Source organism: Lagenorhynchus albirostris, chromosome 11 (genome assembly GCF_949774975.1).
Source record: "Lagenorhynchus albirostris chromosome 11, mLagAlb1.1, whole genome shotgun sequence".
Taxonomy (NCBI): Eukaryota; Metazoa; Chordata; class Mammalia; order Artiodactyla; family Delphinidae; genus Lagenorhynchus; species Lagenorhynchus albirostris.
In genome coordinates, this window is record NC_083105.1 from 102,085,104 (window position 1) to 102,099,518 (window position 14,415).

Consider the following 14,415-nt stretch of genomic DNA (forward strand, 5'->3'; position numbering starts at 1 on the left):
CTGGTCCTGCTGGCGCTGCACACTCTCAGCCTTGAACTTTCTCCTTAATATTTTAGTGGAGGCAGTTAGGTTACATACTTGAATCCCAGCTCTGTTTTTTTTTAAATGTCTTATAGCGTGTGCTTTCGAAAATCATACTGTGACCTGGAGCACATTTTAAAATTGTGGAGAATTTCTTCATTGTTCGGTGTGGTATGTATCTCCTCTTCTACGCAGCTTTCATTACCTTCGTTTCTCAGTGTCTGTACGCAAAACTACACAACAACTGCTGTGTGGTGGGCACAGAGCGGGGTGGGTGTCCAAGTGGAGACAGCTGAATGTGTTCTCTGGGACTGTGGGAAAGTAACAGAAAGTGCAGAATTTCCATCTGGCTTTGAAGCTGTTTCCCTGGCTTGGAACCAGAGCACAAATCAGGTGATTAGCTGGAAATCCTGGTTCATGGCACCGTTCTTGCATTGAATGCTAAAGTGCTTTAAAGCTTATTTGGATGTATGTATGATCTGAGGTGGAAATACCTTGACACCTTGACCTGGCACTCAAATGGGTGGGAAAATTAAGCAATCTTTAAGAAAATTACGTTTTACTAACAAGGAAATTCTGTAAGTTCAAGTTTGGAATGAAAGATAAAACATATCTGTAACCATGGCAGACTAGATGCTGGGAAAATAACTTCCACAGAAACAATTGAAGATGGCTGATAAAATATGCATTCATAAGTTATCAAGAATGTAGAAAATTCTCAGGCCAGGGGATGAACAGAGAGGGAATTCAAAGATAAGTACTTGGTAAGCTGTTGAACTTGAACGTTGGTTTTTGTATCTTGGCAGGGCAAAAGAAAATGTCCATGGCAGCCCAAGGTAGAGAGTCTAAGAGACAAACCTCCCCCCTTTTTATAAAAAGGGTCCATAACACCCAGAATTGGTCCTTTGAAAACACTAAGAAAAGTGACTGGCCTTGGGTGAGACTAAAAGAGAAAAAGAAAGAAGGCACAGTGAGCAAGCAACTTTTGGAATGATAAAGGGCTCCTAACTCCAAGTCCTGCCAGTATTGAAAAGATACAAGGATATCTTTGCCAGTACATTTGAAGATTTAGACTAAGTGAGCAAATGCCAAGGAAAATGAAACTCAGCAAAGCTAGCTAAATATGAAAAAGAAAACCTGAAAGAAAAAAAAAGAGTTGGTAATAAAATTTTTTCCCACAAATTTCAAGCCCAGAGAGTTATATTGGTGATTTTTAATAAACATACAAGGAACAAATCATTTCAATCTTATAGAAACAATTCCAGAAAAATAAAAAAGAGGGACATATTTTATAAGGCCAGCATAACTTCATATCAAAACTTGACAGAGTTAATACGGGAAAGTAAAAGTTTAGGCCTGTCTCAAGCACGAACATAAATACAGAAATTCCTGAACAAAATATCGCTGGAGTCCAAGGTGAGTGTGTGTGAAGAGGAAAGATATGCTTGAAGGAGTGAGGTTCATTCCAGGATTTTAATAGTGGTTTCATTAGAAGACTACTTACTGTAGTCTACCACATTGAAATGTGATAGGAGAAAAGTCATATAATCATCTCAAGAAATGCAGAAACTTTACATTAATTTATAATTTAAAAAAATTCTTAACTAGCTAGTAGTAGACGGGAATTTCCTTAACCTGTCAAAGGACAGCTATTAAAAATTATACTACGTACTTATGGATAAAACTTTTAAAGTATTCTATTTATGATCAGAAATGAGACAGAGTGCATGCTGTCAACATCTTTGTAGACTTTCTGGGCTCTGCAGTAAGGCAAGTAAAAGAAATAAATACTATAAGGATTAGAAGGTAAGCGAGAAAACTATCATTAAGATATGAATGTTTGTCTACATAGTAGAGAAAAAGTCCATAAAGACTATTTAAGTAGACACTAGATACAGTGTAAGTTTCTGGAAATCAGTGGCATTTCTATGGCCTGCACCAAAATGAAAATTACATTTTTTAAAAAAGATAATATTTAATATAGCATTTAAAAAAGTATAAAGTTCCAAGGAATAAGTATTATTAGAATGTTCAAGATCATTATGGGGGAAATTATAAATCTTTTCTGAAAGATATTAAAGTCCTAAATATACATCTCTTCCATATATCTCTTCCATGAACTGTTGTAGAACAGTGCCCGGATTATGCTAGACTCAGGAAATATTTTTTGCAGAAATTCAAAAATAGCTAAGATGCTCTTGAAAAGAGAACACCATTTCTCTTAGATGTCAAACCTTATAAAGCTATAATAATTAAAATAATGTGGTTTTGGTGTAGGAATAGGCAAACCAGTGGATCATAATAGAAAGCATAGAAACATATCCATGTTTACGGGGATACTGGATGGATGTCAAAGGTGAAGATAGAATGGATTTTTCAATAAATGGTTCTGAGACACCGATCAGTGTTATTGCTAAAAGTGAGACAGACAGTCATTATGTGATATAATATGATGTACACACCTTGCCTATGGAGTACTGTTGTCAGAAAGACCAAACAAACCCGAATCTCATGAAGCCTTTACCTATTACTTTCAGTTTACAAGAAACATGAGGACCAGAGGAACACCATAAATAGTATCATTAAGAAAAACAGTCAACTGAATCCAAAATGTGGGTCATTCTATAAGACAAGTGACTCATTTTCGCTAAGAAGTTAATGGCATGGGAACTTTAAAATGTAAAGTAATAGGGCAGTTGTCCAAGCACCTTTCAATCAAAAGAATATTCTTCCCTCATTGAATTGCCTTGACACTCTTGTCAAAAATCAGTTTACCATAAAAGTTAGGGTTTATCTCTGGATTCTCAGTTCTTTTCCATTGGTCTCTTTGTCCATCCTTATGCCAGTACCATCCTGAAACTCTGTAGTAAGTTTTGAAGTCAAGAAGTATGAGTCCTCTTTCCCCCCACCCCCAGATTACTTATTTTAGCTGTCTTTCATTTCCATATGAGTTTTAGGGTCAGCTTGTCAGTTTCTGGGAAAAAGAGAGCTTTTATAGGGATTTTGTTGAACCTGTAGATCAGTTTGGAGAGTATTGCCATCTTAATATTACATCTTTCAATCCATGAACATGTTGTCTTTCTATTTATTTAAATCTTTAATTTCTTTTAGCAACCTTTTATAGTTTTCAACAGAAACCTTGCTCTTTTTTTTTTTGCTAAATTTATACCTAGGTGTTTCCTTCTTTTTTATGCTATATTAAATGGAATTGTCTTCTTACTTTCATTTTTGGAATGTTCATTGTGTATCGATATACAGTTGATTTTTGTATATTGATCTTGTATCCTGTAACCTTTGTATACTTATTTGTTTACTTTTTAAAAAATTTATTGGGCTTCCCTGGTGGCGCAGTGGTTGAGTGTCCTCCTGCCGATGCAGGGGACACGGGTTCGTGCCCCGGTCCGTGAAGATCCCACATGCCACGGAGCGGCTGGGCCCGTGAGCCATGGCCGCTGAGCCTGTGCGTCCGGAGCCTGTGCTCCGCAACGGGAGAGGCCACAACAGTGAGAGGCCCGCGTACCACACACACACACACACACACAATTATTTATTTTTGGCTGTGTTGGGTCTTTGTTGCTGCGCATGGGCTTTCTGTAGTTGCAGCGAGTGGGGGCTACTCCTTGTTGCGGTGCACGGCCGTCTCATTGCGGTGGCTTTTCTTGTGGAGCATGGGCTCTAGGCATGCGGGCTTCAGTAATTGCAGCACACGGGCTCAGTAGTTGTGACTTGCGGGCTCTAGAGTGCAGGCTCAGTAGTTGTGGCACACGGGCTTAGTTGCTCCGCGGCATGTGGGATCTTCCCGGACCAGGGCTCGAACCCATGTCCCCTGCGTCGGCAGGTGAATTCTCAACTACTGCACCACCAGGGAAGCCCCTATTTGTTTACTTTTTAAAATGGATTCCTTAGGATTATTCTCTTTATAAGATTATATCATCTTCAGCTAGAGAAAATTGTGTGTCTTCCTTTCCAATATGGATGCCTTTAAATTTTTTGCAGCTTACTTTTTACTGGCTATCATCTCTAGTACAATATTAAACAGAAGTGGTGAGAACAGACATCCTGGTCTTGTTCTTGGTCTTAGAGGGGAAGCATGCAGTCTTTCATCACTAAAAGTTTTTCATAGATGCCATTTATTGGCTTGAGGAAGTTCTCCTCTATTCCTAGTTTCTTGAATATTTTTATCATGAAAGGGTTTTGGAAATTGTCAGATGCTTTTTCTATATCTTTTGAAATGATCATGTGGTTTTTGCCATGTATTTTATTAATATGATTTATTACATTTATTTTATATGTTAAACCAACCTTGCATTCTTGGGATAAATCTCAATTTTTATATCTTGCTGGCTTTGATTTTATAGTATTTTTTGCATCTATAGTCATAAGGGGTATTCCTCTAAGCTTTCTTTTTTTCTTTCTTCGGCTGTGTTTTTTCTGGTTTTATCAGAGTTTCTGTGTCATGATCCTTATTTTCTCTTGTTTTTTTGGCACTGCATGTGCAAAGTCCATCTTCTGTATATTTCTGCCTCCTAATCTGGAATCAGTAATTTTTCCAAGGAGCCCATTCAGTTTAGTGAGAAACCGTAACCTTAGAGCTGTGGTCCTCAGTGCTGTTGACTGTCATTGCTTTTACCTCTGGAGTGGTGAGGACGTAGGTGTGCGTTTTGCTCTTAGATCCGGGTTATACTCCTGTGGTGGGCCCTTCTTTTATATGCATGAGTAAACATAATTTTGGGTGAAATAAAGTCAGTGATACCATTTTTTCAGTGTTCATAAACTGATAAAACTGAGTAGTGATTTATTTTGGAATATATGCATCAGAGGTAAAAATAAAGAAATGCAAGGAAATAAGTACACAAATTAAGAATAGCGATTACCTATCACAGGAGAGTCAGAGAATACAGTTGGATAATTGCACTTAACAAAAGCTACTGGGTCGTGAGTATGTAAGTGTGTGTTTTGCTCTTAGCTCTAGAATATATACATACACCTTTTATCAGTGCATATGATATTTCAGATGGATCATTTATGAAATTTAAAGGTGGTTATGTGCAATATAGAACATTGTTAAATTATTTTTCCTATAATTTATAAGTTGTCTTTAAGTAATTTCTGATCTTTTGCCGAGTAGGCCCAAAGTACCTTCCTACCATGACTGTGAAGTCCTTCTACCGTTCGCAGTGCTGAGCCTATTGGATATCCATGTTGATAAAAATGAGTTGGACCATTACACCATATTAAAAAATCAATTGCATATACGTTATATATTTAAATGTGAATGTATAGTCCAAGAAAGGATTTAGAAGAAAGGATAGTAGCCTCATGACCTTGAGGTTGACAAAATTGTCATGTTCATTATACAAAAAGCTCTGAACATAAACATGTATAAAGGAAAAATTTTGTTAAATGCCATTAAAATTTAAAACTTCTGTTTATCAAAAGTGCTTTCAGTAAATTTTGCTATTTTTGCACATACAGTTATGAGAATTACAGAACTACAGTTTTACCCAGCAATGTAGATGAATCTCACAGATATAACACCAGGGGGGGAACAATCTGTGCTTAAAATTATATACTATGTAATTCCATTTGTATAAAGTTAAAACGAATAGACAAAACTAATCTGGAGTGTTAGAATAATGGTTACTCTTAATCTAGAAAAGGGATATGGGGGGTTGGGGCGATGGTAATGTTCTGGTTATTGGTCTGTGCTCTTTATATAGGTTTGTTCACTTAGAATTCTTCAGGTTATACATTTATAATTTTTGTATATTTTTCTTTATGCTGTATTTCAATAAATATTTACTAAAAACTTTAGATGCATAAGAGTATGTATAGAGTGGGCTTACCTTTGTATAGGAAAAGGAGGAATAGTTTATACATGCTTGCTTGTGTATGTATAAGATATCTCTTCAAGTTATGTAAGAAACTGACACCGTTGCTTGCCTGGAGCAGTGAAGGACAGGATGGGAGGGAGATGTTGTGAGATACGCTTAAGTTCATAAAAGGTGGACACATCTCACTATTTATTAGACCTTCTGTAAATGATGCTGTTGATGGCTGATTTTGTGTTGTAAGAGTATACCTTGGGGCATAATTTAATCTAGTTTTTGCTAAGATTTTATATGAATTAAACTGATAACGTAGAATCATCCTTATTGACAGTTTTCAAAAAGGCAGGCAGTTATATGTTCTTGTAAAGCTTGCTGATATGTGAATACATATCCAAAGAGATCTGCATAATAAGAAAAAATCTCACAGCAACTGGGACTGTCAGGAGGCTGTTTAGCTGAGAGCATTAACTTGATCACTTCTGAGAAGATACCCAAAGTAAAATAATTCAGGTGCCAAAAAACTAAGTGTAACTTTTTAACAGCTGTTACCAGTCCATCTACCTACACTCACCTCTACCTCTGGAAAGGATTATAACCAAGATTATTTCTTGTCAAGTAGCAAACTGACTGTAAACTCTTGTGATTGGTATACTTGGCTGTTTGATTTTCTGGTTGAGGTTGTTTTTAGGTAATAACAGATATTTTGGCAACATCTTTTCGCCTCTGAATTAAGATGAACGTGTTTATTTAAATCTGATTTTGGAACCACCCGGAGTAAGTGGAAATAACTGATAAAGTACAGAACTTGCTCTTTTAGTTTCTTGTGTTTTAGCATTCTGTCTTCTTTCTCTCATGTTTTTACAGGTCTTTTATTTTATTTAGTTATTTTAAAATAAATTTATTTATTTATATTTTTGTCTGTGTTGGGTCTTCATTGCTACACGTGGGCTTTCTCTATTTGTGGTGAGCGGGGGCTACTCGTTGTTGCGGTGCGCGGGCTTCTCTTTGCAGTGGCTTTTCTTGTTGTGGAGCATGGGCTCTAGGCCCGCGGGCTTCAGTAGTTGTGGCACGTGGGCTCAGTAGTTGTGGCTCACAGGCTCTAGAGTACAGGCTCAGTAGTTGTGGTGCACGGGCTTAGTTGCCCCACGGCATGTGGGATCTTCCCAGACCAGGGCCCGAACCTGTGTCCCCTGCATTGGCAGGCAGATTCTTAACCACTGCGCCACCACGGAAGTCCTTTACAGGTCTTTTAAAAGTATTCTGTCTCTTCTCTATCTGGTCATATATTTTTTTTCTTCCTGCCTTCCTCAAAAAATCTCTACCTACCTAGCTTTAGAGCAGGAAATTATCCGATTGAATTCTAGCTGTTTCTTTAACAAGAAATTCTTTGTAATGGTATAAACAGAAGAATCTTAGTTTGAACGAATAAAAATGACTCATTTATGTTTATTCTGCATCTGGTATTAGTCAAGTTTATGGATTTTATTTCCTAAAATCCTTCTAGAAATATTTGTTATGATTTTGTTCCTTATATTTTTATCTGCATTATATTGTTATTTCCATGGAAGTTTCCGGACTGTTTCCAGATAAATTCCTTAGAAGGGATTGTTTCTGGCACAGTGTTACTTCTGATGCCCTTACATTTGTCAAAAAGAAAATGAGGGTTTTTTGGACCTAAACTGAGAAGAATTATAGTGGAGGGAAGATGAAAGATGTATTTCTTTAACTGCCATTTATGTCTGATCCTGCGAGAGTACAGAATTTTTGATGGGTGTGTCTTCAATTTTGTGGACCCAGGCGCTGCCCACTGCCCAGCTCCTCTGACTATACCTGGCCCAGATGCTCAGTTTCTGACCTTTGTGTGTTGATCGTAGGTGGAGGAGTTGCTGATGGCCATGGAGAAGGTAAAGCAGGAGCTGGAGTCCATGAAGGCGAAGCTGTCCTGCACTCAGCAGTCGCTGGCAGAGAAGGAGACTCATTTGACCAACCTTCGGGCCGAGAGAAGAAAACACTTAGAGGAAGTTCTGGAGATGAAGTAAGTTCTATAACATTGGTCTTCAGGCATATGCTTAGTAGAAATACTTGTCCTCATCGCTTTCATCTTCTGGCCCTGTTTGTCACGCCTGACCCACTTAGCCTAATTTTAATGCTCACTTGTGTTTCTCACTCCTTAGAACAAATTTGGGACAAATCCTGGTCAAATGGAAACTTTCTTTGCCTCCCTGTCACTGAATTTTGCAGTCCTCTAGAGTGTATGTATCCGTATGCAACTGTGTCTCTGAAATTCCTAAAACCTTCTGGAAAGTTCTGGCAAGTTGTTGAGCTTTCTGAGGAAGATAACCATTGCTCCTGAGGACATACGATGGCTAGGCAATTTTTAAAAACATGTTTTATTATAAACATTTCCAAAGGTACACAAAAGTAGAGAATAGTGTAATGAACCTCCTTATACCCATCCCCCATATTTAACCATTAATATTTGCCACGCCCTCCAGTCAGCTTTTACAGAATTGTCACTTTTAGCAGAACCTTTCTTTACATCATTTTCCTACTTCCCAGGCATCTTGCAGCTTCCTTGAGATAGTCTGTTGTGAAGGCTGTATATATCTGCTCTGCATAATACAGCTGCTTCTTTTTCTCCTCTGTGACTTTGAAAAGTTCTGGTTTCCTTCTCTTCAGAACAAGTATGTCTCTTTTTTAAGTCCCTTAGTACTTTCTCCATCACTCCGATCCCCACCCCTATGTAATTGTCCTGCTCTCATTTTCCTGAAACCAAGTCTATGCTGGGACCCCTCGGTTACCTTCATCACCTCAGCAGTTACCTGTGTTTTTGTTGTCTTCTCTTCTGACTCAGAGGAGATACCGTCTCTCCTTCACCAAGCTTCCTTCTTATTTCTATCACAGATTTAAGCTCTGGTTCCCTCCTCTGCAGTCTATCTCCATTAATTTTCTTTCACATAATCTTTTCCCACTTTCTGTTAGTTCCTTCTTCTCTGCAATAAATACGCACTCTCTCTGACCTAAAGTAAACAGTCTTTCTGAGCCCAGCCAGTGCTTGAAGCTAACATCCCCTCTTCTGCTACTTTGGACTGTCAATAAATGTTGAATATGAGAATTACAAAGTAGCAGAGGATCTTGCCATGACACCTCGGCGTGAATTTTCATGGGGCATGATTGTTTTGTTATCATGACGGCAGCCCAGGAGTTGAGGAAACAAATGTCGGGGTGTCCCCTGTGCTTATGGATTGTTAGGACACAGTGGGAGGTTAAGAGAGCCTGATCTTTTAGAAAAGTATTACAGGTGATGTGCTCTCGGAAGTGACAGATAACTGGAGCCAGAAATAGGTTGATGCGCAGGGAGAACGGGGAGAATTTAGGGTTCTGAGTATCATGACGAGAAAGTTTGCTTCTTACGACCAGGTTAGTAGAAGCAGTTTAAGACAAGGTTTTATCACTGATGATAAGAACAAGAAGGATGGATATAATATTCGGGAATACAAGGTATCGATGCGATACTCCTAAGCACAAACAGGCCCTGCTAAAGCAACGGGATAGGAGTATTGTTTCGTTTTCTCTGTGTACCAGTATCTTGACTCGACTTGTCAGATCTTTCCCACTCAGTTCAAGTGTCCATAGCAAAACTGTGGTGGATTTGTAAAGGAATTTTCCTTTATTATTAGGACTTTGAAAAGATATGAAAGAATTTTTTAAAGAATGCTTGACTTTAAACCATTAAAAGGGAATTGCGTGTGATTTTTTTTGTTTTATTATTATTATTTTTGGAACCACAGTGCTAAACTTTCTTATGGACTTCCCTTGCCAACCCAGGTTAGAGATTACATTTCAGAAAAATACTGTGATTTGCAAAACTGTTTTTGGTAAGATCAAGCACTCACACACTAAGGCATGGGATAAGTAATTAAAGTATTCAGAGAATTTATAAGTGGTATAGAAATTTGATGAATAAACATTGAATAAAAGTTCTAGAAATAAGGTGTTAAAACCTGGCTCTGACAGGTGACCTGTGTCTTAAATCACCTTCCTCATTTGCTCCGGAGATACTACGACAGCATCATGCTGTTCTTAGATTTTCTACAAGATTTTTGTCCTGCAGATTTACTGACTTAAAGTTTTTAAAGTAGTCCTTGCTTTAATTTGCGCTTAAATTTCTCCTTGTTGTTGCCTCTCATTTTCATATCTTAATAAAATGGTTGTATAATACCTTTCTTTTAACAAATTAAGCACTTCAGGCCAAATCGTCTATCCAAACATGCTGTTGAGAGTGGTGGCTAATCCCAAACTCCTAATGTATCCCTCCTCCGCTCTCTTTTCTCCTTTGGTAACCATAAGTTTGTTTTCTATGTCTGTGGGTCTATTTCTGTTTTGTATATAAGTTCATTTGTATCTTTTTTTTTTTTTTTTTTTTTTTTTTAGGTTCCACATGTAAGTGATATCATGATATTTGTCTTTCTCTGTCCGGATTACTTCACTTAGTATGATTATCTCTAGGTCCATGCATGTTGCTGCAAATGGCATTATTTCATTCCTTTTTATGGCTGAATAATATTCCTGTGTGTGTGTGTGTGTGTGTGTGTGTGTGTATACATATATATGTATAAATATATAAAACATATCTTCTTTATCCATTCATCTATTGATGGACGTTTAGGTTACTTCCATGTCTTGGCTATTGTAATAGAGCTGCAGTGAACACTGGGTTGCATGTATCTTTTTGAATTATGTTTTTCTCTGGATATATGCCCAGGAGTGGGATTGCTGGATTATATGGTAACTCTATTTTTAGTTTCTTAAGGAACCTCCATACTGTTCTCCATAGTGGGTGCACCAACTTACATTCCCACCATCAGTGTAAGAAGGTTCCCTTTTCTCCGCACCCTCTCCAGCATTTACTGTTTGTAGATTTTTTTTGATGATGGCCATTCTTACTGATGTGAGGTGATACCTCATTGTTGTTTTGATTTGCATTTCTCTAATAATTAGCGATGTTGAGCATTTTGTCATGTGCCTTTTGGCCATCTGTATGTCTTTGGAGAAATGTCTATTTAGATCTTCTGCCCATTTTTTGATTGGGTGGTTTGTTTTTTGATATTGAGCTGTATGAGCTGTTTGTATATTTTGGAGATTAGCTACAGCAGTTAATTGTACAGCACAGGGAAATATAGCCATTATTTTGTAAAAATTTTAAGCAAAGTATAATGTATAAAAATATTGAATCATGGGCTTCCCTGGTGGCGCAGTGGTTGAGAGTCCACCTGCCGATGCAGGGGACACGAGTTTGTGCCCCGGTCCGGGAAGATCCCACATGCTGTGGAGCGGCTGGGCCCGTGAGCCATGGCCGCTGAGCCTGCGTGTCCGGAGCCTGTGCTCCGCAACGGGAGAGGCCACAATGGTGAGAGGCCCGCGTACTGCAAAAACAAAAACCCAAAACAAACAAACAAAAATATTGAATCACTATGCTGTACACCGGAAACTAACGTAATATTGTAAATCAACTATAGTTTAATTTTTTTAAGTTTGGCATACAAATATTAAGTAATAATTCATAAAACCTCAATCAAAAGCTGTACAATTGGGCTTCCCTGGTGGCACAGTGGATGGGAGTCCGCCTGCCGGTGCGGGGGGTGCGGGTTCGTGCCCCGGTCCGGGAGGATCCCACGTGCCGCAGAGCGGCTGGTCCCGTGGGCCATGGCTGCTGGGCCTGCGCATCCGGAGCCTGTGCTCCACGACGGGAGGGGCCACGGCAGTGAGAGGCCCGTGTACCACAAAAAAAAAAAAAACAGCTGTACAATTAACCTAAGCATAATTATACACAAAACACTATGAATGACATATTGCGGGTTCTGATACAGTAAACTTTTGATTCCTTTTCACTGCATAGCTGACCAAGGGAATAGACTTTCTTCTGCTGTGTTCTGGACTCCTCTCCATATGTTGAGCAGTTTCTGCTAATCATCTGTCCTGGGTTGGGAGTGTCTCAGTTCTACAACTTTGCTCAGAATTTGCTTCGTTCATTGTCAATTTGCAAGGAGTTCACTCCCCCCAAGGAGTTCTGCATGGTATCTGCATCTAATTACTTGTGGCAAATAGTGAGAGCATACTTCCTGGAATGAAAGAGCCTGAATCTGGATTCTAACTCTGCCCCTTATGAGCTCTGTGTCTTCAGCAAGTTCTTTAGCCTTCCTGTGCTTCAGTCCCCTTATTTGTAAAATGGCAATAATGATTGTCCCTGCTTCATAGCATCTTCATCACAGTAGGATAAGAAATTGTTGCTATACGGGACTGAGAGCAGTGCCTGGCATAGGAAGCCCTTAGTAGTGGGTATTGTTAGCTTGCTGCGTGTACTTACTGGCAACAATTTGCAAGAAATCAGGAAAGTATTTGAGCAAAATGTAAAAGAAGAAAGGTAATATCCTATCTGTGGCTGTTGGCAATGACAAAAAGAGTCTTCCTTCTGTAGTTATGGCAGGACCCACCATATTTTAAATGTGTTCATTGTTTTATTAATAATAACTGAACAAGTTAAAAGGACTTGTTTACTGTAACCAGAGAACTTGAAATGCAGAAGAAATATGAAGGGAATGCAATGTGCACAAGAGCCTGAAACATGTGTGACTGAATCTGGAATAAGAAAAGTCTTCCCTGAAGAAAGGATGGTTGGCCTATTTGTAGAGACAGTCTTTCAGCAAAGCACCAGGATAGTCTAGTTTTCTGGAATAATCCGGAACTAGTCAAACCAAAAGGAATGCCCTGATAGTTCTCTTCTAACCCTAGTATTTATAATTGTAATTTCTGAGTGTCTGTTACAGACAGACGGCCGTGAGTCTGGGGAGATGTGGAGCTGTTCACCTGGTAGCCTGCCAGTGTCTCAGAAGAAGCACTCGAGTTGCTTGGCTAGCCCTGGGGAGAAGGGACATTTTCATTGGCAGATCTCATGTTGGTTCTTCTCCTCATGCTGTGGTTTTGTTAATCACTGTTTTTTTACTTCACTTTTATGTTAACCTCTTTGACTAAGAAAGAAGGGATGAACGGGAGAGGGAGGAAAGTAATAAAATAACAACCATAATAAATTCTGAGTATCAGTTCAGGTCACGAGCTTCACTATCAGGATTTCTAGATGAGCTGATTCATTCTCCACTGCCCTGCATTCAAAGTCCTACTGCAGTCTCACCCTATGTTAGCATTATGAATACAGCTCAAAAGACTCACGTTTCATTTTGAGTAAACTTTTATCAAACTACGCATTTGACTATACTGAGAATTGGTTTGTTTCAGAAGGTGGTGGTGGAATCGCTGTTTGGTTTCTTTGAGAATCTAGAGCTGTGTGATAAATAGCGTCCCATTAATAAAGTTGCTAGAGAAGTCCAAAGCACTGTGGGCCACATTATATACTCGTGAGATGACTTCTGGCTACAGAAAGATCTGACTTCCCACCCACGTAAAATAAATTTTCATATGTACTTAAGAAGAGTTCAGTAATACAATCTGAATTCTGGCGTTTAAAAAATACTTGCCTTTTAATTTGAGAGAAAAATGCAGTATGCTTGGAATTAAGGAAGCTGTAGAAAATGGTTACTGGGAAAAGTTCAGGCTACTTGGGGTTAGTATAGTTAGGTGATCAATATGATTTACTTTGAATAATTAAAATGAGACTGTATTTTAAATTATTTTATCTCCCAATATTCTGTAGAATTTCATTTTAAAATTTATTGTAGATTTGCTGACATTAAAAAATAAAATCCCACTTGGGGATCTATGACAGTCTTCCAAATTAACCACAAAATTGATAATAGTTGTGCAAATTATATGCTAGTGACAAATTGAAATGCCTTTTAAGATACGTAAGGACTAGAACGTGTATACTTTTTGCAAAGCCACACTTACGTATACTTCCACCAAGTGCCTTTGTTTGAGTCATTGGACATATGACAAAGGACTTTTAGTGGAGTTGGAAGCATTTTTCACAGTGGCCTGAAATACTGAGCTTTAAATATTTTGTGGGAAATCACATAAATTCTTATGAAAATTTCCTACACTTGAGTTGAAAAAGAAAGCAAAGTATGCTGTATAGTATAGCAATAAATAACACTAGTGGGACTGGTCCTAATTAAAATTATAAAGAAAAGTTTCTAACTCTTGACTTGGGGACTTCCTTCCTAGCCTTGGTTAACTCTTTAATTCTGTCCCCTCTTTTTCTACCCTCACATCCAGCTCTCTCATGCGTCCTACTTCACAGAATGTGTGGTATCAACTGTCAAACATCTTTTCTCATCAGAACTAAGAGTTTAGGTGGGGCTCTGAGTTGTTAAGGACAGTGATGGAGATGGGTTAATTAAGTACAGTAATTACAGTATTTACAGTACAGTATTTGAGTTCCTTACCTTTCCCTGCTCCTAAACGGTGACCGTGATGCTCAGCTTCTCACGAGATGAGGCACGAGTATTTCAAATGTTTTTCTCAAATCGTTTTATTTTCTTGTGACCTGAATTAGAATCATTTACAAACAACCCTAATATCCCTTGCCCGTTCTCCTCCCTTAATCCTA

The 14,415-nt window shown here is 38.4% G+C and overlaps 1 protein-coding gene across 2 annotated transcripts in view; it reads left to right on the forward strand.

The window, feature by feature from the left end:
- The window catches only part of ERC1 (ELKS/RAB6-interacting/CAST family member 1), a 415,242-nt gene that overhangs the window by 234,268 nt on the left and 166,559 nt on the right, over window positions 1-14,415 (forward strand). For both annotated transcript variants that reach the window (XM_060164429.1, XM_060164430.1), the window contains exon 15: window positions 7,727-7,887. In XM_060164429.1, coding sequence (XP_060020412.1) covers window positions 7,727-7,887 — 161 coding nt within the window. The remainder of the gene's footprint in view (window positions 1-7,726; window positions 7,888-14,415) is intronic.